A 25,308-nucleotide genomic window follows, 5' to 3' on the forward strand; every position below is an offset into this window, starting at 1 on the left:
TAATATCATTAACTTATTACAGTCTACCTTCACGTGATATTATAGCACTTTATGTATAATTCAAGAACCTTACAACATACTTCAATGTACCCTCCTAAGTTTTGTGCTATTGTTGTTATATATTTCAATTTGCATGTATTATAAATGGCATGATTCATTGGTATTTTAATTTTAAATAGTTGATTATCTTTTAAAGAGATCCAAATAATAAGAAAAGTATTTATATTTACCCATGTAGTTACCATTTCTGGTGCTCTTCATTCCTTTGTGTAGATGTAGATTTCCATCTGGTATCATTTGCCTTCTGCTTGAAGGACCTCCTTTAACATTTTTTGTAGTGCAGGTCAGCTGATGATGAATTCTTTAAACTTTTGTATGTCTGAAAATGTCTTTATTTTGTCTTCATTAAAAAAATAATTTTGCAGGTAGAGAATTCTAGGTTGCTGGTTTGTTGTTGTTAATTTCAGTAAAGTTCTTGCTCCACTGTTTCCTTGCTCCACTGTTTCCTGGCTTGTTACTGACAAGAAAACTGCTTTCGTCCTTATCTTTGTTCCTGTGCATTTTCTTTTTTTCTCTTGGATTTTCTCTTCACCAGTGGTTTTGAGCAACTTAATTATGATGTGCCTTAAGTAGTTTTCTCATGTTCTTGTGCTTAGGATTTGTTGATTGTTGTATCTTTGGGTATATATTTTTTTATCTTACGTGGAAATATTTCAGCCAATATTTTTTCCAGACACCCACCTCTCTCCTCTCTTCAGGAAGCCCCACCTCCTAATACATTTATGAAATGACAAAATTTTGGAAATGGAGACCAGGTTAGTAGTTGCCAGGGGTTAGGGAAAGGTATAGGAGGGGGAGGTAGGTGTGGTTGTAAACTGCAACACCAAGGATCCCTGTGATAGAAGTGTTCTCTATCTTCATTCAAACCTATAACTGTGATAAAATTGTATGAAACTAAACACACACACACAAATGAATACATGTAAAACTGGGAAAATCAGAATAAGATCGGTGTACTGTATCAATGTCAATATCCTGATTGTGATCATAGTTTTGCAAGATCTTACCACTGGGGGAAACTGGGTGCTATGAACTAAATGTCTGTGTCCCCCACAGATTTCATAGGTTGAAATCCTTACCCCCAAGGTGACAGTAGTAGGAGGTGGGGCCTTTGGGAGGTAATTAGGTCATGAGAGTGGAGCCCTCATGAATGGGTTTAGTGCCCTTATAAGAAAAGACATGAGAACTAGCTCTCACTCTCTGTTCTTCACCATGTGAGGATACAGTGAGAGGATGGCCACCTGCAAACCAAGAAGTGGGTTTTCACCAGACATCAGATCTGCTGGCACTTTGATCTTGGACTTTCCAGCCTCCAGAACTGTGAGAAGTAAATTTCTGTTGTTTAAGCCACCCAGTCTGTGGTATTCTATTATGGACTAAGATACTTGGTAAAGGATACACAGGACCTCTCAGTATTATTTGTCATAATTGCATGTGAGTTCACAATTATTTTAATTAAAATTCCAATTTAAAAAGGCATGTATGGGACAATTAGGGACATTTGTTTAATAAGTAGGTAACAAATGATATTAATAAAATATTGTTAATGTTTTAAGTGTGTTAATGGTATTGCAGTTAAACAGAGATACATACTAAAGGAAATAAGGACAAAATATATCATTTCAGTGATTTGCTTTAAAATAATCCAGCAGTAGTAGATAAAACAAGATTAGTCATATGTTCATAACTGTTGATAGTTGTTGTACATGGGCGATGGGTACAAGGGGTTTATTATACTATTTTTTGCATTTCTGAATAGCTTGAATATTATACAGTACACGTGGATAAGTTCTGTAATGCCAAAAATTAAAAGATAATTTTTAAGAAAAAGGGAGGAAATGACCACAGGAAAAAACTGGACTGAAAATGTTATATATGACTAATGCCACTTATAATTTTGACCTAGCTGTTGCTCAAGCAGTGTCAAAAGGCTGACCAAGAAAAATTATTACAGAGTATTACTGAAGTGCATTTAGCCCACGCATTGATACATATAATTTAGTCTTTTCTGTTTGTATGACGTCAGACCATCAGAAAGGTGTGCCCTCAGACAGTTTTGGTTTCTTGTTATAATACATTTGCTGAGATCTGCTTTGACTGTAGGGCTTTGGCTTCCTCTGGAAAAAATGCTCTAGAATAGGGGTAGGCAGCTACACTCATTTGTTTACATATGGACTATGGCTGTTTTCATGCTACAAAAGCCGAGTTGAGTAGTTGTAACAGAGACTATGAGCCACAAAGCCTAAAATATTTACTATTGGGCCCTACAGAAAATATTTGCCAAGGGCTGCTTTAGAAGACAGCCAAAGAAAACACACAGTACTACATGCAAGATGGGGTTGCTATAACAGGGAACTATATTCAATATCCTGTGATAAACCATAATGGAAAAGAATATTAAAAAAAGAATATATATATATATATAACTGAATCACTTTTCTGTACAGCAGAAATTAACACAACATTGTAAATCAACTATACTTCAATATAAAAAAGTAAAGGATTTCCCTGGTGGCACAGTGGTTAAGAATGCACCTGCCAATGCAGGGGACATGGGTTTGAGCCCTGGTCCAGGAAGATCCCACATGCCGCGGAGCAACTAAGCCCGTGCGCCACAACTACTGAGCCTGTGCGCTAGAGCCCACGAGCCACAGCTACTGAGCCCGTGCACTGCAACTACTGAGCCCACGTGCTGCAACTACTGAAGCCCGCGTGCCTAGAGCCCATGCTCCGCAGCAAAAGAAGCCACCGCAATGAGAAGACAGTGCACTGCAACAAAGAGTAGCCCCTGCTCGCCACAACTAGAGAAAGCCCGCGCGCAGCAACGAAGACCAAATGCAGCCAAAAATAAACTTTAAATTTTTTTTAAAAAGTAAAAAAAAAGATGGGGTTGCTATAAATGACATTGTTTCTCTATTATTAGGCTGACTATATGTCCAAGTTGTCACAGCATAATTATGAACAGAGTCCCCTCTATCAATTTATATGAATATCTATCAAAAACCTTTTGAGAGCGAGTGAGCCCCTGGAGTGAGCCCTGCTGGTCTTCAAAGCCAGGTGTATTGAGGGCTTGTCTCTCTAGTACCAGTCTTAAAAGTTGGCGTGTCCCATGTGAGGTACAAACCCTTCACTCCTCAGGGAGAAGCTCCAGGTTTAGAGTTCCCTCGCAGTTATGGGTGGCCTTGCTGAGGGTGCAGTTTATGGCGAGATGGCGTCTCAGCCTTTACTACCTGCTTCCAGGTGGTTTCCCTCTCATTGCCTGATGAGAAGGGGTCGCTCCACCAGTTTTTAGTTGTTTTTTTTTCCTGAGGACATTGTTCCATACATAGCTGTAGGCTTGGTGTGTCCGTGGGATGAGGTCAGTTCAGGATCTTCCCCTGCACCGACATCTTGACCAGGAATCTCTGAAAATCTTAAAAGGAACCAGAGCTTCTGAATCAACAAACCTACAGGAGCCAAGAGGAGATACCTGTACGGACAGCTCCGGAGGCATTTCCATAGGCTCATTGTCAAGTAAATGTTAAAGCCCCCATTCACTGGGAAGCAAAGGAACTCTGTCTGCACTGTGGAGGACAGATGGCTATGGAGAAGTCTGGAGTCAGGAATATTAGCTGCAGGATAACAAGAGGAAGAAGCCTGCATCCCTGCTACCAAGTAGCTGACAGTTTAGTGGGAGAAAAAAGAGTGAAAATCATTTCCATACTGGTGTGGAGCTCTGAGTTAGTAGGAGTTGGGGGATTATGTAAGCCTTTGTACAGAAGATGAGTCTAAGGGGGGAGTAAAATGTGAATTGAATATTGAGTGGAAAGTGGTCAAGAATGATTAAGAAAGATCACTAATTGTTTCTTGACTGCTTTGGCAGATTATCAAGTTATCTGAATTTAGTCCTTTGATTTTTTGTGATTAAAGACAGTTTTATGTAAAAAAAAAAAAAAACAAAAAAAAAACACCTTTTGAAAACCCCATACCAGGAAGTTTCTACCACAGAGGAACTGTCATGCTGTCCTTGTGGACAATTTAATCACCTAACTGCTTGTGTTTCTTTTATTCTGTATCTGCCACAAAGAACACAAATTTGCAGTTTGATTTTAATAGCCATGTTACTAAAATTCATTCAGCATTGCGTGAATAGCTACAGTCTAATTGTGCTCTGTTGTTGACTTTGTCCACTCTGTCTATATTTTCCCTGATCCTAACTTTATAGATTCATATGTGTTCATTTTACTATACTGATTATAAACCTCATAAATCCAATGGTAAATGGAAGCAGCAACTAAACAAATAAAGGAACAAACGACAATGCACCAGAGACTGAGTATTTTCTAGTTCTTTTCTGGGAAGGAGAAGAGATCTATGGTCAGAGCTGGGGAAATGAGGGGTTACAGGTGAGAGGGTACCTTCCAGAGTCTGGAATCAGCAGGGAGCTGCCTCCCCCTCCCCTAGGCTGTAGGGGTGACCCTCCCATCCCACCCTTCCTCCATCAACTGCATCATTTTCCACTGAAACACGCAGGGCTTTGAATGTGGGACACCAGTGACTTGGTGCTCACGCAGCAGAAGGACGGTGATCTGTCTCGGGGCAGCAAGTCCAGAATCTGCTGCTTCTGTGACCCACTTGCCCCTGCCCTGAGGCCCTGGTGACAGGTTAGGGCCATCTCCTCACTGAATTCCTGCCCCTGGAGACCTCTCCCTCCTCACCTCACACATGCTGCCATGTCCCTCTGCAGCCAGGGCTGGGGACCACTGGGGAGAGCTCCAGTTGGCTGGCATCTTCCTGCTGGGCCTCAGCCCCCAGGCTCTCTTGCTGACAACTCTGCTCTTCCCGGGAGCCCGAGGCCAGGTGGGCACCCATGGACTCAACCAGAGCTGCTGAGGCCGGAAGGAAGATTCTGCAGCCTTCACTATAGGGTCTTACCCAGGGGCTCCGCAGAGACTTCAAGAAACCTGGAAAGACAGTGTCCACATGGTCAGTTACTCAACATTCATCCCACAAACACTTCCTGCAGTCACCAAGGAGTGGCTAGCTGTGTTGAATACTGCAGAAGAGAAAAATTCAGAAAAAAACTACCTCTAGTTTATAGTCATGGTGGAATATAGGAAAGATGATAAAATTTGGATTAAAATTACTGAAGGTTTGAATCCCAGGTCTCTCACATGTTAGCTGGGAGAATATGAAGAAGTTACGTTCAGATACAGGTTCCAAAACAAGGCAGATATGCCTATCTTAAGAGATAATAAAAACTACATGAGATGATACTTGTAATGGTAAGCATTGAATAAATATTAGCAATTACTGTTATTAAAAGGCACACATCAGGCACCTCATTTAATTTTCACAACTCTGACAATCAGTTCTATTATTATTCTACCCATTTTACAGATAAGAAAATAGAGGTGTAGAGATTTTTAAGTCATGTGTACTAAGATCACAAAACTAAATGGAAAGACAGGATTCAACCCAGATCTGTTAGTTCCAAAATTCACACTCTCAGCCACTCAGTAATACTGCATCAAATGCCCAAGCCCTGACCTGCTCTAGCCTGTTGATAATTGGTCACTACAGGTCCCAGATCCCTGAGACCACATCACTGTTATCTCTGGCTGGTAGCAGAAGCCATCCATGACTCACTGAACCACATCAAATGCAGGGTGCTACTGAAAAACTAACCAAACATTGACATGGCACAGACTCTTAACATTAATTCAGATTGCAAATTACTTTTCCAAGAGGGTAATTAGCCTGGCTTTCAAAGGCCCCTCAAATAATCCCCAGCAGAGGATCCCAATAACATACCCCCACCAGGAATCCAATCATTGATCTGTCTAGACAGCTAATAACTGATCCTTACAGTACCTGAAATGGACTAAAGGAGAGGTCAGATGCTGACCTTCCAGGCCCCAATTAACTGACTCCACATGGCCACAATTCCTGATACCCATAGGACACCAAATCACTGATCGCAAGTATTTTCAAAATAAGACCTCCCCAAAGTCTCCAGTTGCCAAAGCTCCAAGGCTCTCAGTCAACTCACTGACTATGTCAGCCTTTCAATCATTACCTTGCAGAGATCTTAATCACTGACTTCTACAATCAATGATTCCTACAGAGATGTAATCACTTTCCCCCAAAATGCCCAAGTATTATTTGCTAAGGGCTCCTTCAAATGCACATTCACTGCTGACAAATTAGTAACTCCAGCAGGACTTCCCATCACTGATACCGTTAGGCCTGAAATCAGTGGTTCCTAACTCTGCGTGCACATCAGAATCAAACTAGGATCTTCTAAAATCTTCTAAAAATGCTTATGCAAAGTTCCACTCCTGAATGAGTGTAACTTAATATCTGTGGGCCCAGGCATCTGTATTTATAAAAACTGCGTAAGTGATTCTGATGCACTGTGAGGAGTGAGAACCACTGTCTTAAATCTGATCCTCCCCCACATGCATCCTCCTAGCATCAGACTTCTCACAACAATGGAAGCCAGAGTCATTTGACATCTACGGACCATGGAGAGAAGAGGACTTCAGTGTAAGGAGACTATATCCCTCCTAAAGATCCTATTTCTCAGCCAGAACCAAAGAAGGACAGTTTTAGACATGAAATAATTTGAAGAGTGTTCCATCAATTTACCATAGTGAAGGAAAACATTCAAGGAAGTATTCTAAATAAAAGAAAATTGAATCAGAAGTGAGATCTCAAAAGAACAAAACAATGCATATGCAAACACACAAGTTCACCTGGTCATCGTGAGATCTTTGAAAACAACAGGACATGTATGTATGTAAGTGTGTGTACAATCATAACAGAGGAAGAAAATGTGACTGGGAATTTGAAATTTAAAATGCTAAGTACCTTTTAAAGCAGAAACCTAAAGAAAATATAAATGACCTGTAATAAAAATTTTAAATTATCTTTGAAAGGTCCAGAAGTATAACTGTCTTGCTGAAGAAAATTGAAAGGAGAGGGCATGTCTCTATAGGTATAAATAGGGAAAATATAAACTTAATTATGTTTGATAGAAATGGGAAGATATACCTTTAAAGATTTTATAAAAGTTAAAATTCCCTGACTTAAAAGGTGAGTGGGCTGGGGAGAGAGGGGGTGAATGGTCATACCTGCATTAAGTCATCAAAAGTAAGAACAGGAAAAAGAAAGCAGAAAATAATATAAATAGTAAACATAAAATAAGAAACAAGGCATAGAATTAGGTATACTATGGTTATGTGAAATTGAATCAGTTGATTCATTCTGTCAAGAGAGAGATAAGATTGGAATAAAAAAGCAAGCACAATGAGACATAGTTATAAGAAGCATAACTAAAACACAGCAGCAATTTGCAAAATAAAGGGTTGGGCAAAGATATGCCAAGCAAAGTCCAGAAAAAGGAAAGCCAGTTTGGTGATATAATTATCAAAGGGAATTTCAAGGTCAGAAGCATCCAATCGGTATAAACAGGTTATATATGAAGGCAGAGCTAGTAGACTAAGGAACTTAGGAAGAGTGAACTTAGGAACTCTAATTCAAAAAATTAAACCCAACCCCGAATAGCCCAAAACAATCTTGAAAAAGAAGAACAAAGTTGGAGGTCTTACACTTATGGATTTCAAAACTTATTACAAAGTTACAGTAATCAAAACAGTGTGGTACTGGCATAAAGACAGATATATAGACCAATGGAATAGGGAGCCCAGAAATAAATGGGTCATATACGGTCAAATGATTTTTGACAAAGGTGCCAAAAGCATTCAATGTGGGAAAGGTTAGTCTCCTCAATAAATGGTGCTGGGAAAAAAACTGGATATCCATGTGCAAAAGTATTACCTTACACCATATACAAAAATTAATTCAAAATATATCAAAGACCTAAATATAAGACCCAAAATTATTAGAAGAAAACACAGGGGAAAAGCTTCATGACATTTGTATTTGGCAAAGATTTCCTGGATATGACACCAAAACACAGGAAACAAAAGCAAAAATAGACAAATTGGACTACATCAAAATTAAAAACTTCTGTGCATTGAAGGACACAATCAATAGAGTGAAAAGGCAACCTAGGGAATGGAAGAAAATATGTGCAAATCATATATCTGATAAGGGGCTAATATCCAGAATATATAAAGAACTCCTATAACTCAACAACAACAACAAACCCAGATAACCCAATTAAAAAATTGGCAAAGGATTTGAACAGACATTTCTCCAAAGATGATATATGAATGGTCAACAGGCATATGAAAAGATGGTCAACATCAATCATTAGGAAAATACAAGTCAAAAAAAGTGAGATAACACCTCATACCCACTAGGATGTCTACTATTAAAAAAAAAGAAAATAACAAGTGTTGGCGAGGACGTGGAGAAATCGGAACTCTTGTGCACTGCTGATGGGAATATAAAATGGTGCAGCCACTATGGAAAATAGTACGGCTTTCCTCAAAAAATGAAAAATAGCAATCTCACTTCTGGGTATATATCCAAAAGAATTGAAAGTAGGATCTCAAAGACAAATTTGCACACTCCTGTTCATAGCAGCACTATTCACAATAGTCAAGAGGTGAAAGCAACCCAAGTGTCCATCAGGAGATGAATGGATAAACAAAATGTGGTATATTCATGCAATAGTATATTACTCAGCATTAAAGAGGAAATTCTGACACATGCTACAACATGGATGAAACTTGAAGACATTTGCTAAATGAGATAAGCCAGTCACAAAAAGAAAAGTCCTGGACGATACCACTTACATAAGGTATCTAGAATACTCAAATTCATAGAAACAGAAAGAAGAATGGTGGTTGCCAGGGGCTGGAGGAGGGGGAAATGGGGAGATGTCGTTTAATGGGTATACAGTTTCCATTTCATAAGGTGAAAAAGTTCTAGAGATTGTTTGCAGAACAATGTGAATATACTTAACACTATTGAACTGTACACTTAGAAATGGTTAAGATGGTAAATTTTAAGGTACGTGTTTATTTTTGCCACAACAAAGGTAATTAAAAATAGATAAAGAAATAAAAATCAAACTCAAAATGCACCAACAACACTGAAGTTATACACTTTGTACCAGATGTTATTTCACACAGCAAAAGCTATATTTATAAGAAAATGTACAGTCCTACATGATTCGTTATTAAAATGAGAGAAAACCTCAAAAAAGCTAAGTACTCAACCTGAGTAATTAGAAAAAGAAATTAGAAAAAACTCAAAATATGCTAATAAATCCCCTAATAAAACCTAAATGCGATATATGTGTGTATATTATATGTACATTGAGAGTATAAATAAAGTGAAGAGCTCATCCTTTGAAATGACCAGTTACATGAATAAACTTCCAGCAAATCTGATAAATAGAAAAAAAATACAATATTAGGAAGGAGGAGATATTACTACTAGAGGAGATATTCCACTAAACATTATTTCTAGAAGAATATTATGTGCAAATCCATAGCAACATTTAAATATGGAGGTGAAACAGGTGCTTCTCCAGCAAAATATAAATTAATGCAAAAAAAGAAAGAGCAAAAGAATCTCTAAGTGACCAGTGTATAGAAGTCAGAAAATTTGTAATGTGTATCATTTTTAAAAAACACCAGCTTTGGGACTTCCCTGCTGGCGCAGTGGTTAAGAACCCACTGTCAATGCAGGGGACATGGGTTCGAGCCCTGGTCTGGGTAGATCCCACATGCCATGGAGCAACTAAGCCTGTGGGCCACAACTACTGAGCCTGTGCTCTAGAGCTCGCGAGCCACAACTACTGAGTCTGCGTGCCACAACTACTGAAGCCCGCGCACCTAGAGCCCATGCTCCACAACAAGAGAAGCCACCGCAATGAGAAGCCCACACACCGCAATGAAGAGTAGCCCCTGCTCGCTGCAGCTAGAGAAAGCCTGCGCACAGCAACGAAGACCCAATGCAGCCAAAACAAAAACAAAAACAAAAACACCAAAAACCCAGCTTTCTGTACTATTTTTTGCAATGTCCTGTGAATCTATAATTATCTCACAATAAAAAGTTAAATACAGTATGGTGACAGATGGTTACTAGACGTATCATGGTGATAAATTTGTAAGAAATACAAATATTGAACCACTATGCTGTGTACCTGAAACTATTATAATATAGTATGTCAACTATACTTCAATTGAAAAAAGAAAGTTGGGCTTCCCTGGTGGCGCAGTGGTTGAGAATCTGCCTGCCAATGCAGGGGACACGGGTTCGAGCCCTGGTCTGGGAAGATCCCACATGCCGCGGAGCAACTAAGCCCGTGAGCCACAACTACTGAGCCTGCACGTCTGGAGCCTGTGCTCCGCAACGGGAGAGGCCGCGACAGTGAGAGGCTCGCGCACCGCGATGAAGAGTGGGCCCCGCTCGCCGCAACTGGAGAAAGCCCTCGCTCAGAAACGAAGACCCAACATAGCCAAAAATAAATAAATAAATAAATAAATTTATTAAAAAAAAAAAAAGTTAAGTACAAAAAAAAGGTACCAGGATGAAATTGACTTAATATGGAGTGCAATCTAACTTTTAAAAAACAGTATTTCTACAGTTTTTAAACAGTTCTAGACCAGGGGATGGCAAACTACAGGCTGCAGGTCAAATCTGGTCCTTGGCCGGTTTTTGTAAATAAAATTTTACTGGAAAACAACCATGTCCGTTCGTTTACATATTGTCTGTGGCTGCATTTGCTACAGCAGCAGAGTTGAGTAGTTGCAAGAGAGACTGCAGGACTGGCAAAGTCTCAAATATTTACTGTTTGGCTCTTTACAGAAAAAGTTTGCTAATCCCTGTTTCAAATAATAATAGCAAGTTGGAAATCTTCCAAATTTATTTTATGAAGCACTGTTACCTTACCTAAAAAATATAGTCTTAATACAAACAGTTATCTGGAGATTATTTCATCTTATAGATGCAAACATCTTTAATAAAATATTAGCCATTTGAGTCCAGTAAGGATCAAAAGAAAAATTTACCCCATGACCAAATTGGGTTTTCCGATAAGACACAGATGGTTAATGCTAGTCCATTTATCGATTTACTTATTACATCAACAAATTAAGAAGAAAAACTATACAACCGTATCAATGGATATAAAAAGGGCATTTGACACAATTCAGCAGTAATTCTTAAAATTTTGTAGGAAACTACAAAAATTCGGCAAAGATCATAGTCTCAAAACCACCAGGAAGTATAAAACTAAAAGGTAAAATGCTGAAGACAATTTCCATTAAAACCAGTAACAACATGGGGTTGTTCCTATCACAACAGTGTTTGAAAGCTCTAGCTAATGCAATTAAATATGAAGATGAAATAAACTGCTTCAATATCAAGAAGGGAGAGAAAATCATTTTTATTTGCAGGTTATATCATTGTATACTCAGAAAGCTAGTACAGGGAATTTTGACAAGGTGATGGGGTACAAGATTGAAACAGATGGAGAGGAAAAAAATATCCTATTTCCAATAATGACAACACAAAATACCTAAAAGTGAATGTAACAAGAATGGTGCTGGACTCAAAATAGAAAAACTAATAGTTATTATTCTAGAATATAATATAAAACTTAAGCACATGGAGAGACAGACCATATTCCTGGGCAGGAATATAATAAAATAAAAATATCACTGGTTCAATATTAACCGTATTGACATAACCAAGTGCCAAGCAGAATTCCAGTTCTTTTCCAGCTTGGTAAAACAATTTCAAACTCTGTATGCAAGTATAAATAGCCAAGAAAATTATGTAAAGGAATACTGAAGGGATGCTTGGACTAGCAGATATTAACATTTACAATAAAACTAATGCAATCAAAACAGGGACAAATAGGCCAGTAAAATAAAAGAAAATGTCCACACTTTGATCTTAATATGTACAGGAATAGATATGACACCAGCGATGTTCAATTGAGGGAGTACAGAAAAGTTCACTATGTAAAAGCCAGGGAAAAGAGGAGGAATGAACAAAGGCTATGGAAATGCAGAGAAGGAATCAAAGTGCCCAAATAACCAGAAAAGATCTCAACCACTAATAGGTGGAAAAGGTAAAACAGAACTAGATATAATTATTCAGCCCTCAGAACAATAAAAAATGAAAAAGAACATCATCCAGTACTGGAGAGGATTTGGGGAAATGAGGGTATTTATATATTGCTGATGGGAATATTTCATACACATTTCCGTATACATAGATGTATGTATTATACATTGTATATATCGATATAATATATACACAATGTATTACAAAATATATGTATAACACTTTTGAGAGGCATTTGGCAATGTCTATTTTAAAAATACACACACTTGTACCTAACAATAAGGTTCAAATACAGCAAAAGCCGACACAAGCAAAGAGAAACGCACAAATCACGATTACACTGCTCTCTACAGAGCACGTAGGTGAAAAAAAAAATCAGAGAGGGTATACCAGTTTTGAACAACACAATTAACAATCGGAGAACACATATTCTTTGAAAGCAATAGATGGCACATTTATGGGACTTGGCATAAGGCAAGTCTCCACAGGTTTCAAGGAACGTTCATGACACAAATCACATTATCTAACCTCTGAGAAATGAGGTTAGAAATCAATAACAAAAGGATTAACTGTTTATTGCAAAACAGAAACGCGCTTCAAAGTGACACGTGTGAAATGAAAAAAAAATCATAACTGAATTTTAAAATACTTGGAAATGAACAATAATGATAATACGATACAACAAATCTTGTGGGTCTTAGATGGAAATGTATAGCTTTAAGGCTTAAATTAGAAAAAGAAAGGCTGACTAACAATTAGCTGGGCAGCCGATGTAAAAGATCCCATCACTGAATCCCCAGTAGCCCCATCACCGACCCAGATTCCGCCCCCCACCATCACTCAGCTCAGAGTAGCCAACCCCCTTCAAAATCACCTCTGCGCGACGCTAACTCGTAAACAGCTGAGAACCGCTTCCCTTCCAAGTGCCGACCTCTTAACACCCGGGTGTTTAGTGGAGGGGCGAGGGGTGTCTCATGCGCATGCTCAAAAGCACTTGCGAAGCTCCGTTCCCCAATCAACAGGGCACTTTCACGCAGAGTCCGTGAGAGTTCCCTTACCCTCTGCGGCTTTGCTGGGCTCGGAATATGGCCGCGCCCAAATGTTGCTGCTTCAGGGGGCCGCCATCATGGAAGGGTGTCCGTGCCGTACAGTGGAAGAAGCTGTTGCCTCCTGCCTCACGCAGCAGAACAGTGGGGCCGCCTTGGGAGAAGGTGGACTACGCTTCTTTGGGTAGACTTCCTGGTGCATGGGGGTCTTTGCATTTAGCCTCTGAGGGGCTCCTAGGGACATAGCACGGGTGAGAGGGGAGCCATTACTAATGAAAAGAGTAAGAATAAGAACCCAGAGTGAGTCTGGGAGATACCACTGGAGTTGAGGGGAGAAATATCAGGATGGTACCCTCCCCTGGCCGATACTATGGAGTGTTGAAGAAGGGAGAGTAGGGGCGATACTGTACCCCTCCCCCCCACCCCCAGATATCACGAGGGGAGAGAAGTCGGGGTGGGAGCGTCGGGGTAATCTCAATCAACCCTCACACTAGTCACTCCAACTGAAATAATTGGTATCAACAAAAATTAGTTTATTTCATTTTTGGCCGCACCTCCTGGCTGGTAGGATCTCAGTTCCCCAACCAGGGATTGAACCCGGGTCACCGCAGTGAAAGCCCAGAATCTTAACCAGCAGGCCACCAGGGACACCCCCCACAATTAGTTTTAAATTGATATGGCTAATGGTTGTTTTCTCTGTCTAATGTAATGTGTCAATAAAAACATCTTCTAGGATTATTCATACTTCCTTGTAAAATAACATCTAAGTAATAATTATGCAAGTGCAGCCTTACAACAAATTTCCAATCCTGTCCCACAAGGAGTTTGCTGCCCCTTAGGGCCTCAAATATGGAAATTATGGAGAAGCCATTGCCCCTCTGGGAGATGTCGTGGGGGCAGAGGTGAGAAGAATCCACGATATCCCTTCGATGGATGAACTGCTACACATTCTTCAAAACCCATCTCACATGTCTCCTGTGGGAAGCCCTCTCTGACGGTGGTAGAGGCTCCACGCCAGCTGAAGGTCCTTCTGACGCGCAGGTCCTATTTGAAAGGACCTGGCCCTGAGCTCTGGTGTTCTCTATGTCTTTGTGCCCTCAGACCGGTCACGTCCTTTTTGGGCCCCAGTTCAACATTCTGGACAGTAGAGGGCTGGACTCTGTGATTACCCAATAATAGTGTGAAATTTTTCCATTAAAAAGCTGGGTGTAGGGCTTCCCTGGTGGTGCAGTGGTTGAGAATCTGCCTGCCAATGCAGGGGACACGGGTTCGAGCCCTGGTCTGGGAAGATCCCACATGCCGCGGAGCAACTAGGCCTGTGAGCCACAATTACTGAGCCTGCGCGTCTGGAGCTTGTGCTCCGCAACAAGAGAGGCCGCGATAGTGAGAGGCCCGCGCACCGCGATGAAGAGTGGCCCCCACTTGCTGCAATTAGAGAAAGCCCTTGCACAGAAACGAAGACCCAACACAGCCATAAATAAATAAATAAAACTAAATTAAATTAAATTAAAAAAAAAAAATTAAAAAAAAAAAAAAAAAAAAGCTGGGTGTAAAATAAATAAGCTATCACTGCCTTCTATCTACTGACACATGTAAATGGTTGTGGCTGTTTGTCCAGAGGTCCCTGCTCAGTAAATATTGTAAACTATTTTTTACCTACTGAAGGAAGGCATGCAAGACAAGACTGATCAGAAGACTGTGGATATTACTCCTTGCATCTACCGTAGGGCAAAGAGGTACTCATCATTACATCCTTAGCTGCAGATATGAAAATATTCTGACCTTGCGTTCGTCCTTGTTTTCAACTACATGCCCATATAAATGTGAGGATTTGAGACTGGCCTGCTCCAGGATGCAGGGCAGTCAGTGGTAGAGTTTAAAAGGAGACTCTGATCTTCCTACTTAAAGTGCAGTCCTCCAGCATTTCCAATTCACATCACTCTGCCCTATCCACCCCTCTTTAGCAGTTATCACCTTTCCACAATGTTTATTGCCTCTCTTCCCCACTAGGATGCCAGGTCCAGGAAGCTAGGGACTTGGGGGCTGTTTTGTTTTACCAAACATCAAGTACCAAGAGCAGTGACTGGTGATCAATAAATATTTGGTGAATGAACAAATAGGGTCTTACATACTTGGAAGTTCTCCATCTCTAGTATTTTCTGCATTACTCTAGAAATCAATTTTATAATTAGTCATGTCATCCAGAGATGCCTGCAGAGTCTTTAGGAGGGAATAATTAATCTTTTAAGAAAATGAATCCAGTGCATGTGTTTTGCTGCTCTCTACATGTATGGTAAGATACTAAAAATAAAGCAGTTGATTACTCCACATATGTGAGAAGCAGAAATCACTGCAGTATCAGCACGAACAAAGAAATGAGCAAACAGTAAATGAGTAAGATAATTTCTGATAAAAAGGAAGGCTATGAAGAAAACGAAAGCATGGTGAGGAGCTAGAGAGTTGTGGGGTAGATCGGGGAAGAAAAACATCCGAAGAAAGGACATTTGAGCAGGTGCACGAGTGGTGTGATGGAGTGAACCCTGGGGCCAGAGCACTTTTGGCAGGGGCCACAGAAAGTGTCAGTGCCATGGAGCTCCTGCCTCCCTGCTCATCCCACAACTGGGTGGCATCTCTGGGCTGGGGCCAAAGATTTTCTTACCCCATTCGAGAAAGGGACATCACTTTTCTCCATGCAGACTTTCTCTTTTTACATTTAGATGTTTATCTAACAGTTTAATTTTCCCAATTCACTTAAATATTAAGTTAGTTTCAATAATATAATTAGCACTTATGCACCTACCACCCAAAAGAAAAGGTATGGCCTTAATAACCTCCATCTATCCATGTGTTCCCCCAATTGATGGCCCTGCCTGCCCTCAGCTGAGGTAGACATCATCCTAAGTCCCAAGTTCATCAATTTTTGATTCCTTTTTATATAATTTTATCACAACTATACAAAATCCTAAATAGTTCATGTTCTTTATATTAGTAGCTTTTAATTTTATAAACGTGTGTTATGTTTTATACACTATTTTGGGAATCACAGGGTTTGTTTTTTCCCTTAAATTCATCCTTATTGTTGGGTACTGTTCTAGTCCATTCATTTTGACTCCATCCATTTTTGTTTCCAGGTCTTGCTATTGTGAACAGGATGCCATGCATATCCTAGGTTTCATGTGCAAGTGTTTCTCGTGGATATATTCCTAAGAGTGGACTGGATAGATTGTGAGGTATGTACATATTCGCTGTAGGAGGAAATGCTAACTATTTTCTAAAGTAGTTACACTGATCTATATTCCTTCAACAGGGCAAAAAGATCCTGTAGCTGTACATCCTCTGCAACATTGTACTGTCAGACTTAAATTTTTGCAAATTGAATGGGTGTAAAATGTCATCTCATCATGTCTTGATTTGTATTTCCCTGATCGCTGATGACTTTGAACATCTCTTCATATGTTTATTGGCTCTTTTTTTTTCTTCTCTGAAATAGTCTAATAGACTTAGTTTTTTAAAAACGTAACCATAGTGCTATTACGACACTCACATTAACAATGATTCCTGGTGCTCTCTTAGACATATATGCATGCCAAACATGCTTCCACTAATTCCATTTCTTCTTTCATTTATTCATTCAACAAACACTCAGACCAGGGCTATAGGGGCAGAAAGAGAATCTGGGATAATCAGAGAGTCCAACCCTCTAAGAAAGTAAAAATTAGCTCAGGGTATAAAAGTCTGCTCTGCCACTCATAAGGCTGGGAGAACAGACACAGATAAAGTCAGATGCAAAATTAACAGAAAATATTATTTCTCCCAAGGATGTCCTGCAGCTGTAATGTAGTAAATAATTCCTACTTTGAGTGACTACTGCTTTTTTACTCACTGAGAAACTGTTCTCTACAATCACAGGCTATCAGAAACTGCTGTTTGAAGTGATATCAGTACAGATAAAACATCCCACTCTTGCTGAAGATTCTAAGTCACTTAGACACCGCAGCTAAGATTTCCAACCCCAGTGCAGAGAGAAGGGGTATCTAGATACAGAATTCTGTATCTACCTTAACTTTATGGTTTCCAAGGAAACAGGATTCTGGGTTCGCTTCATAGTCCACCTACAGCCCCGCTTTGCTTTGAGTTTACCAAAACACTGCTTCATTCACATTTCACCTGAACTTCACCATTCCTCAGAATTCCATAATAACTCTCTTTTTTCCTTTGTTCAGTGAGCCACCCCATGGTTCCTCTGGCGTGTGGTCTCCCTCACTGACTGATAGATTTGTCTGACTACAGATTAATCCCAGATGGTCTTAGGCTAATTGGGATAGGACACCCTTACATTCCAGATTGTTAAACTGAGGCCCAGAGGGGATGTGACTGGACTGAGAGCATCCAGCAAGTTCACACCTGAGCCCCTCAAAACACCTTCCTCACTTGAGGATTCAGAAAGGCCTTCAGAGGGTTACAGAGCCTTCTACCTCTTTCAGGAGGATTCCCTGGAGGAGATATCTGAACTTGGTTTTGAAAGATAAGTAGGCATTCCCAGGTGAAGGGTAGCATGACTTCTTCCCCTTCTGCCCCTGTAACATCTCCCAGAGGGCACAGGCATCTCCAGAATTTCCATATTGGGGGTGATAAGGGGCAACAAACTCGTTGAAGGGCAGAATCAATCTTGCCTTAAAGCTACATTTGCAAAGTAAGGGCACTATTACTATATAGATTTTATTTTATGAGAAAATAAAAATAAATTTTCCTAAAGATACTTTTATTGACATATTGCATTAGATTAAGGGAAAAATCAAAAACCATTATTGGTAAGGACTTTTACTTTAGCTCGAGTAGCTGGAGTGGGAGATAATGTAGATTATGGGAGCATCCAAACCCCACAGCCAACCCCCACAAGCCCAGCAGAGGGGAATCTAACGCTGACTCCTCCCCCCTTTTTCCCAGGGCTATATCCTAGGAGGGCTTGCAGGTCCCTGATTTCTTCCCTTTCTCCCCTCGCGGTATGTTCCAGGAGAGACCCGCAAGCAGTCCTATTTCTCCTTCTCATCCTGTGGTATCTGCCAGGAGATAACAGCCACGGGCACCTCTGCGTCTTTCCAGAGGCCTCTCAGCTTCTCTAAACATTATTACACAGATCCCAGGATGCCCGCCCAGAGAAACGTCCCCACCCCCGCTCCCCACTACCTGTGAGACAGCGCCAGTGCTCAGCAATGTGAGTTTAGAGGCTTCCTCATCCTCTGTACGGAATGTACACTCCTCCAACATGGCGTACCCCACGAGGAAGCGCTACCTGGGCGCGGCCATGTTCCCCGCCTGACAACGCTGCCTAGGGGCACTGAGGGCAACCAAAACACCGACTCCGTAACATCTCCATATTGGCTCTGGCTGACTACGGCTTCGAATGTGATTTTGCGCATGTGCAGAACCGCGCCCCTTCGTGCGAAGCCCCAAACCCCGAGAAGGGGCGGTGCTAGGGGTGGTGACCGGAAGCTGCTGCGGTTTTCAGCCGCGGTTTAATAGTTGTTGTCAAGAGGATGCCAGTGCTCTTTGCCGGAGGGATGTGGAGGTGATGGGGACCCGGGGAGGGTGAGTGTTGGGGAATTCTCTGTGGTCAGTGATGGAATCGGTTGTCTGAACGTAGTTGGATGATTCGCTTGTTATTTTTCAGGCTTTCCTCTTTTCTCATATCAACGTTAAGGTCTTAAAGTTCACTCTGAGACCCACAAGGTTTGGTGCATTATGTTCTAAGTGTTTTCTAAGAGTTGATTTTTTTTTTTTTGCCCATGAATTATTTAGAAGTGCGCTTTCATTTTACAAAAGTTTATCTCTTCACTAGATTTCTAACCTTAGTTTTCTGTGGTTAGAAAAATGTCTACATGAAGCTCATTCCTTGAAATATGAGGGGAGTCATGGCCTAGTCCTTGGTGAATTGTTTTATTAATGTTCCATGTATAATTCGAAAATAATATTTAATTGTTTAGTCGTCAGTTGTGTTATTTGTACTTTTTTTGTCTGCTAGTTCTATTACAGAGAAAGGAGAGATTAAGTCTTCACTGTGATGATGATTTGTTCATTTCTCCTTCCTGCTGCCCATGATCCATTTTGAGTTAAGTTTTGTATGAAGTGTGAGACTTAGATCAGGGTGCATTTATTTGGATGTCCAATTACTCAAGCACCGTTTGTTAAAAAGACTGTAGTTCCTCCACGGACTCGTTCTGTACCTGTGTCAAAAATAAATTTGCCATACTTTTGTGTGGCTATTTCTAGGTTCTCTATTATGTTCCATTTATTTATGTGTCTATCTACTTTTATCATGAATGTGTGTTGAATTTTGTCAATACTGTATGAATTTATATGGTTTTTCTTCTTTGGCTTGTTAATATGGGGGAATGCCCTTATTGATTTTTGAATATTGAATCAGCCTTACATTCCTGGAATAAGCCTCACTTGGTTGTGGTGTATAATTCTTTTTTTATATTGCAGGAATTGATTAGTTAATGCTTTTTTTTTTGAGGATTTTTGTGTCTAAGTTCGTGAGAGATGTTGGTCTATAGTTTTCTTTTTTTGTACTTTCTTTTTCTGGTTTTAGTATTAGGGTAATACTGATCTCAATAAATGAGTTAGAAAGTGTTCTATTTTCTGGAAGAGATTGTGTAGAATTATGTTATTTTTCTTTAAATGTTTGATAGAATTCTCCAGTGAAACCATCTGGGCCTGGAAATTTCCTTTTGGAAGCTTTTGATTATGGCTTCAATTTCTGTAGTAGTCAAATGACTATTCGGGTTATCTATTTAATATCTTTTCAGAGTATCTTCATATTTAATAGTGGGTAAGTTGTGGGAGTCTCTGTTTTGTGAGGAATTGGACTATTTCATCCAAGTTGTTGAATTTATGTGCATAAAGTGGTGTGTGGTATTCCCTTACTTTTCTTTTAATGGCTGCAGGATCTATAGTTATATCTCCTGTTTCATTTCTGATATTGGTAATTTGTGTCTTCTCTCTTTTTACCTTTGTCAGTCTTGCTAGAGGATTACCAATTTTATCGGTCTTTTCAAAGAACCAGCTTTTGTTTTCATTGATTTTTCTCTATTGTTTTTGTTTTCAATTTTATTGTTTTCTGCTCTTATATCTATTACTTCTTTCTTTCTATTTGCTTTGGGTTTTCTTTGCTCTTCTTTTTCTAGTATCTTATGGTGGGAGCTTACCTTACTGATTTAATACCTTAATTCTTTTCTAATATAAACATTTAACATTATAAGTTTCTCTCTCAACACTGCTTTATCTGCATCCTGCAAATTTTGATATGCTGTATTTTGATTTTCATTCATTACTTTTTAATTTCCCTTGAGACTTCCTCTTTGATCCATGGATTATATAGAAATGTGTTGTTTAATTTCCAAATGTTTGGAGGCTTTCCTGTTACCTTTCTGTTATTGATTTCTAGTTTGATGCTATTATAAACAGGGAACATATGCTGTAAGCTTTCAATTTATTAAGGTTTGTTATGACCCTGGAGAATGTAGCACAGGTGCTTGAAGAGAATGTGTATTCTATTAGTGTTTGGCTGCAGTAGGATGGGTATACTCAGTTAGGACACCCTTTTCTTGGTCCTTTGATTAAGGGGAGCAGGCTTTTCTTAGAGCTTTTTTTGTCTGTAGCTATTGATGGTTCTGAGTTATAAACTTTTCTAGTGCCCTGTTTGTGATATATGGGAGGGAAAATGAAGCCCGGGGAACTCACCGCTATGTTGTTCCTTAGGCCCTGAGGTCTGTGGACTGTCTGCCTTTCCTTTTTACCTTTCAGAGTCTTTCTATTTGCATTTGCTGTTATGTCATTTTTTCCCTGGTCTCTTCTACATTCATTATTCTTTTCTACCTGTATTTTCCTGTATTAACTTTGTTAATTTACATTTTGCTAGGGAAGCATCTGTTTCACATCAATATTAAAATATGTTGCTATACAGTTATGCATAATATCCCACAATAACTACTTTGAAACACTGCCTCATCTGGGAAAGATTCTCATTCTGTCTCTCTCTCCCTCTCCTTCCCTCTCTCCCTCTCTCTCTCTCTCTCTGTGTGTGTGTGTGTGTGTGTGTGTGTGTGTGTTTTTAAACTCTTCTTTATCTCACTTGCTAGGGAGTTATCTGTGACATCGGTCATTTTAAAGGACCAGCTCTTTGTTTTCTTTAAACTCCCATTGTTATATTTATTTGACTTATTTAAGGTTTTTATTAATTACTATTTTCCTTTTGGGGGGTTGCTTCGCTTTGTTTTTTTCCTACTGCTGACGTTTTAGATTGAATACTTAGCTCTTTTTTGTTTTATTTATTTATTTATTGTATGAAACATTTACTTTGTTGGTCTTTGGGGGCAGTTTGATACATCACCAGTGTATTACAGCTGAGCCATTAATCTTGTAGCTTCCTCACCATTAACTGGTTCATTTTTATGACACTGCTGAGGAATCAGCTGTTTCTGCAGAGGTTCAAGAGAAAGGCCTTTTAAGAAATGTGCAGGTTCCTTTTGTATATCTACAGAAGCTGTTTCCACTCTATTAACTTTTTCATCATTCACAATGTTTATCTTCTTAAGATTAGTGGTAACTGGTTTTGCTGTATTTTTTAACCTTAAAGTTTTTTGGCTGGCTCTATGGAATACATTCCTGGACTTCTGCCCTCTTAGTTTGTTCTTGGCCATTGTCTTTGATACCCTCGTGCAGCTGCTCAAGCTCCAGGTGATACCATCTGCACCTGTTATATTTATCTTTAATTAAAAATAAAGCCATTTAAATCTATAAATTTCACTCTGTATACAACTTTAGCGTGTTCCATGACTTCTGGTAAAAATTGTTTAGCTACTGTATTGATTTCCGACTTTGATCCTGGGTTATTTAGCAAACTGTTTCTTTTCTTTTAAAACAGATTTATTTATTTAGATATATAAAACAGACTTATTTATATATATTCAATACCTTAAAATTCACCCATTTAAAGTATACAATTCAGTGGTTTTCAGTACATTCACAGAGTTGTTCAGTCATCACCACAATCTAATTTTAGAATATTTTCAACACCCCAGAAAGAAACCTTGCACACATTAGCAGATATTCACCATTCATGCCACCCCACACCCCCAGCCCTAGGCAACTTCTAATCAGTTTTCTGTCCCTCTATATTTGCCTATTTCGCACATTTCATATAAATGGAATCATAAAATATGTGGTCTTTGTGACTGGCTTCTTTCACGTAAGATAATGATTTCAAGGTTCATTCATGTTATAGCATGTATTGGTACTTCTTTTTTTATTGCCAAATAATATTCCATTATATGGACACACCAAATTTTGTTTATCTGTTCATCAGTTGATGGACATTTAAGTGCTTTCAGCTTTTGGGCTACTATGAGTAATACTGCTGTGAATATTTGTATACGAGTTTTGGAGTGGACATGGGTTTTCATTTCTCTTGGTAGATACCTAGGAGTGGAACCGCTGGGTCATTTGACAACTCTATGGGTAGCATTTTGAGGAACTGCCAACCTGTTTTTCAGAGTGGCTGCACCATTTTACAATTCTACCAGTAATGTATGAGCTCAAATTCATTCACATCTCACCAACACTTGTTACTGTCTTTTTTTTTTGCCATCTTTGTGTATATGAAGTGGTCTCCTAATGAATAGAACATTTTTTATTTTTAAAAATATTTATTTATTTTTTGGCTGTGTCGGGTCTTAGTTGCGGCATGCAGGACCTTTTGTTGTGGCGTGTGGGCTCTTCGTTGCGGTGCGCGGGCTCCAGAGTGCGTGGGCTCTGTAGTTGCAGCAGTCGGGTTCTCTAGTTGTGTCGCACGGGCTTAGTTGCCCCGCGGCATGTGGAATCTTAGTTCCCCGACCAGGGATCAAACTGAAGTCCCCTGCATAGCAAGACAGATTCTTAACCACTGGACCACCAGGGAAGTCCCAGAACATTTTTGGTTTTGATTGCATTTCCCTAAGGACTAATGACGTTGAACATCTCATCTTATACTATAATCAGAGAATGTAGTCTGTCGATTCCCAACATTCAGACATCTACCAGATTTTTTGTGTGGTCAGGTTATTTGATAGAATTTTGTAAAAGTTCCATGGGCGTAAGAAAAGAAAGCATATTCTCTTTCTTTGGCACAACATCATCTTTATGTGTTTAAAATTTAATTTGTTCATACCTTTAATTTTATTTTACTCCTTATTTCTTTTACTCTTTTGTTTCCTCTTCATCTCATTTCTTAACTTTTGTTGTCCTAATTAAGTTCCTCTTCATTTTATGTGATATTTACCCTTTCCCGACAAGAATGACTAAATCTGTAGTGCCTGTATTAGTTGATCGTAATAAAATTGTACCTCAATTTGGACACAGAGACACCCTCCCCTCCCTAGTTCCCTCAACAGGAGAAACAGTTTTCACCTCTGGATGTTTTTGAGGTAATTAAAAATTTTAGTCCCAGGCTACTAGTATTTTCCTTATGGCATATCTCTTCTGTTTTAAGAAACTTTACTTAACATTTTTATTCCAAATTACGGTCATGTTTTCAACATCTGTTAAATAGAACCATGTTTATTTTGAGCCTCCCACATAAAAGGTACCATGTGGTGTACCATTGAGAATGTGAACTTGGAAGCCAGGTAGACTGAGTTTGATTTAACATCACTAAACCTATGTTTCTGTATGCATAAAATGAGGTAATAATAACTACAGCAACACATAGATGACGTGATTGTTGTGCAAATTAAATGAGGTACCTCCTTCTGTATATTACATGATTCCTTGTAATAACAGTACTTGCTAATATGAATTAAATGTTTACCTGGGCCAGTCTGGTGCTGAGTGCCTTAAAAACATCATCTCATTTAATTTTCACAACCCCTTGAAATAAATAGTTTTGATTTGTTTTGGGAAAAAAATCTGAAGAAACATTTTCATATTCATATAGCTAAAGGTTGGCAGAGCTAGAAATGAAGCTTTTATTAATTTTAGTCTAAATCTCATGGTCTTGCTCATATTCCATTTTGATGAATAACTCGAATCGGTGTTGATGTGGCTTTGTCTACTCCACAGTATCCAGTGTCGTGAACTATACTTCGGTGCCCTCAGGAAGCGCTTGTGGGGTGAATGTTGAATGCCTGACCAAGTGGACACTGTCTTTCCAGGTTTCTTGGAGTCTCTGTGGAGCCCCTGGGCCAGACCCCATAGTGAAGGCTGCAGGATCTTCCTTCAGGCCCCAGCAGCTCTGGTTGAGTCTACAGGTGCCCACCTGACCTCGGGTTCCTGGGAAGAGTGGAGTTGTCAGCAAGAGAGCCCGGGTGCTTAGGCCCAGGGGGAAGATGCCAGCCAACCAGTGCGCTCCTGGGCCATCCCTGGCCCTGACTACAGGGGGATGTGACAACTCCTGTGAGGTAAGGAAGAAGAAGAGGTGCCCAGGGACTGGAATTCATCCAGAATGAAAGATAATATCCCATTATTTTAATTTGTATGACTTTTTTTTAACCAGGCAACATAATCAGGGGATTTTTATTGGATTTATTTCCCTTATGTGAATTTCTTTTTCCTGTCCATTGCTGATTTATTTATTTTAGCTTATGGATGTTTACAGTTTTTTTTTAATATTAAGGTTAATAACCCTTTATCATTCTTATATATTTTTGTGAATATTTTCTGCCACTTTGTAATTTGAAATTAGTTTCTAGTTTTATTTATAAGTGGCAAAAGGTGACAAGTAGTTTTCGAAGTCTTCTTAAAACAGTGGCTCTTCCCTGCTTTGTTTCTCCCAGATTCCAACTCCCTAGAAGCAAGCACTCTTAATCTTTTTAATGGAATTTTTTTTTTCGTTTTGGGCATTATCTATTGACTTTCCACTATGGAAGGTAGAGATTCAGCTTTTCCATGCACCTCCACTCATACACACATTTGCCTCTAGCTATCACTGTTTTGATTAGATCTACTGTCAAGGTTTATTATTGTGACTGTTTATAGTTAAGTCATGTAGTATCCAGGCTGTGATTACTATTTCTGCACAACTTTTTCTTTTGCCTGGAATTAACTATTTTTTTCTGGTTTAGTCATTTCTTTGCTTTACTATATACATATCAATAATTCAACTCCAAATTCTTTCCAGTTGTTTAAATCT

General features: G+C 39.4%; 2 protein-coding genes and 1 long non-coding RNA gene across 5 annotated transcripts in view; 1 reads left to right on the forward strand and 2 right to left on the reverse strand.

Moving 5' to 3' along the window:
• Positions 1-2,910: 2,910 nt before the first annotated feature.
• Positions 2,911-13,141, reverse strand: LOC118888823. The gene is made up of 3 exons (XR_005018371.1): positions 12,971-13,141; positions 4,758-5,003; positions 2,911-3,472 (listed from the first exon to the last, which is right to left on the reverse strand). It is a non-coding gene; the product is annotated as an uncharacterized LOC118888823 (long non-coding RNA).
• A 5,487-nt stretch (positions 13,142-18,628) lies between these two features.
• LOC118889204 (zinc finger protein 81) overlaps positions 18,629-25,308 on the forward strand; it is an 84,667-nt gene continuing 77,987 nt past the window's right edge. The window contains exons 1-2 of one of the 2 annotated variants that reach the window (XM_036840984.1): positions 18,629-18,731; positions 24,332-24,577. In XM_036840984.1, coding sequence (XP_036696879.1) covers positions 24,506-24,577 — 72 coding nt within the window. In that variant the 5' untranslated portion in view covers positions 18,629-18,731; positions 24,332-24,505. The remainder of the gene's footprint in view (positions 18,732-24,331; positions 24,578-25,308) is intronic. The other variant, XM_036840985.1, reaches the window with a different exon arrangement.
• Positions 21,542-21,844, reverse strand: LOC118889207 (ribosomal biogenesis factor-like). Of its 2 annotated transcripts, XM_036840991.1 has the most exons (2): positions 21,722-21,844; positions 21,542-21,616 (listed from the first exon to the last, which is right to left on the reverse strand). In XM_036840991.1, the coding sequence occupies exons 1-2, from the start codon at positions 21,842-21,844 to the stop codon at positions 21,542-21,544; spliced, it is 198 nt and encodes a 65-aa protein (XP_036696886.1). The 2 variants fall into 2 exon arrangements, with proteins under 2 accessions (XP_036696886.1, XP_036696884.1); XM_036840989.1 differs by having other exon boundaries at positions 21,542-21,844.

Source organism: Balaenoptera musculus, chromosome X (genome assembly GCF_009873245.2).
Source record: "Balaenoptera musculus isolate JJ_BM4_2016_0621 chromosome X, mBalMus1.pri.v3, whole genome shotgun sequence".
NCBI lineage: Eukaryota > Metazoa > Chordata > Mammalia > Artiodactyla > Balaenopteridae > Balaenoptera > Balaenoptera musculus.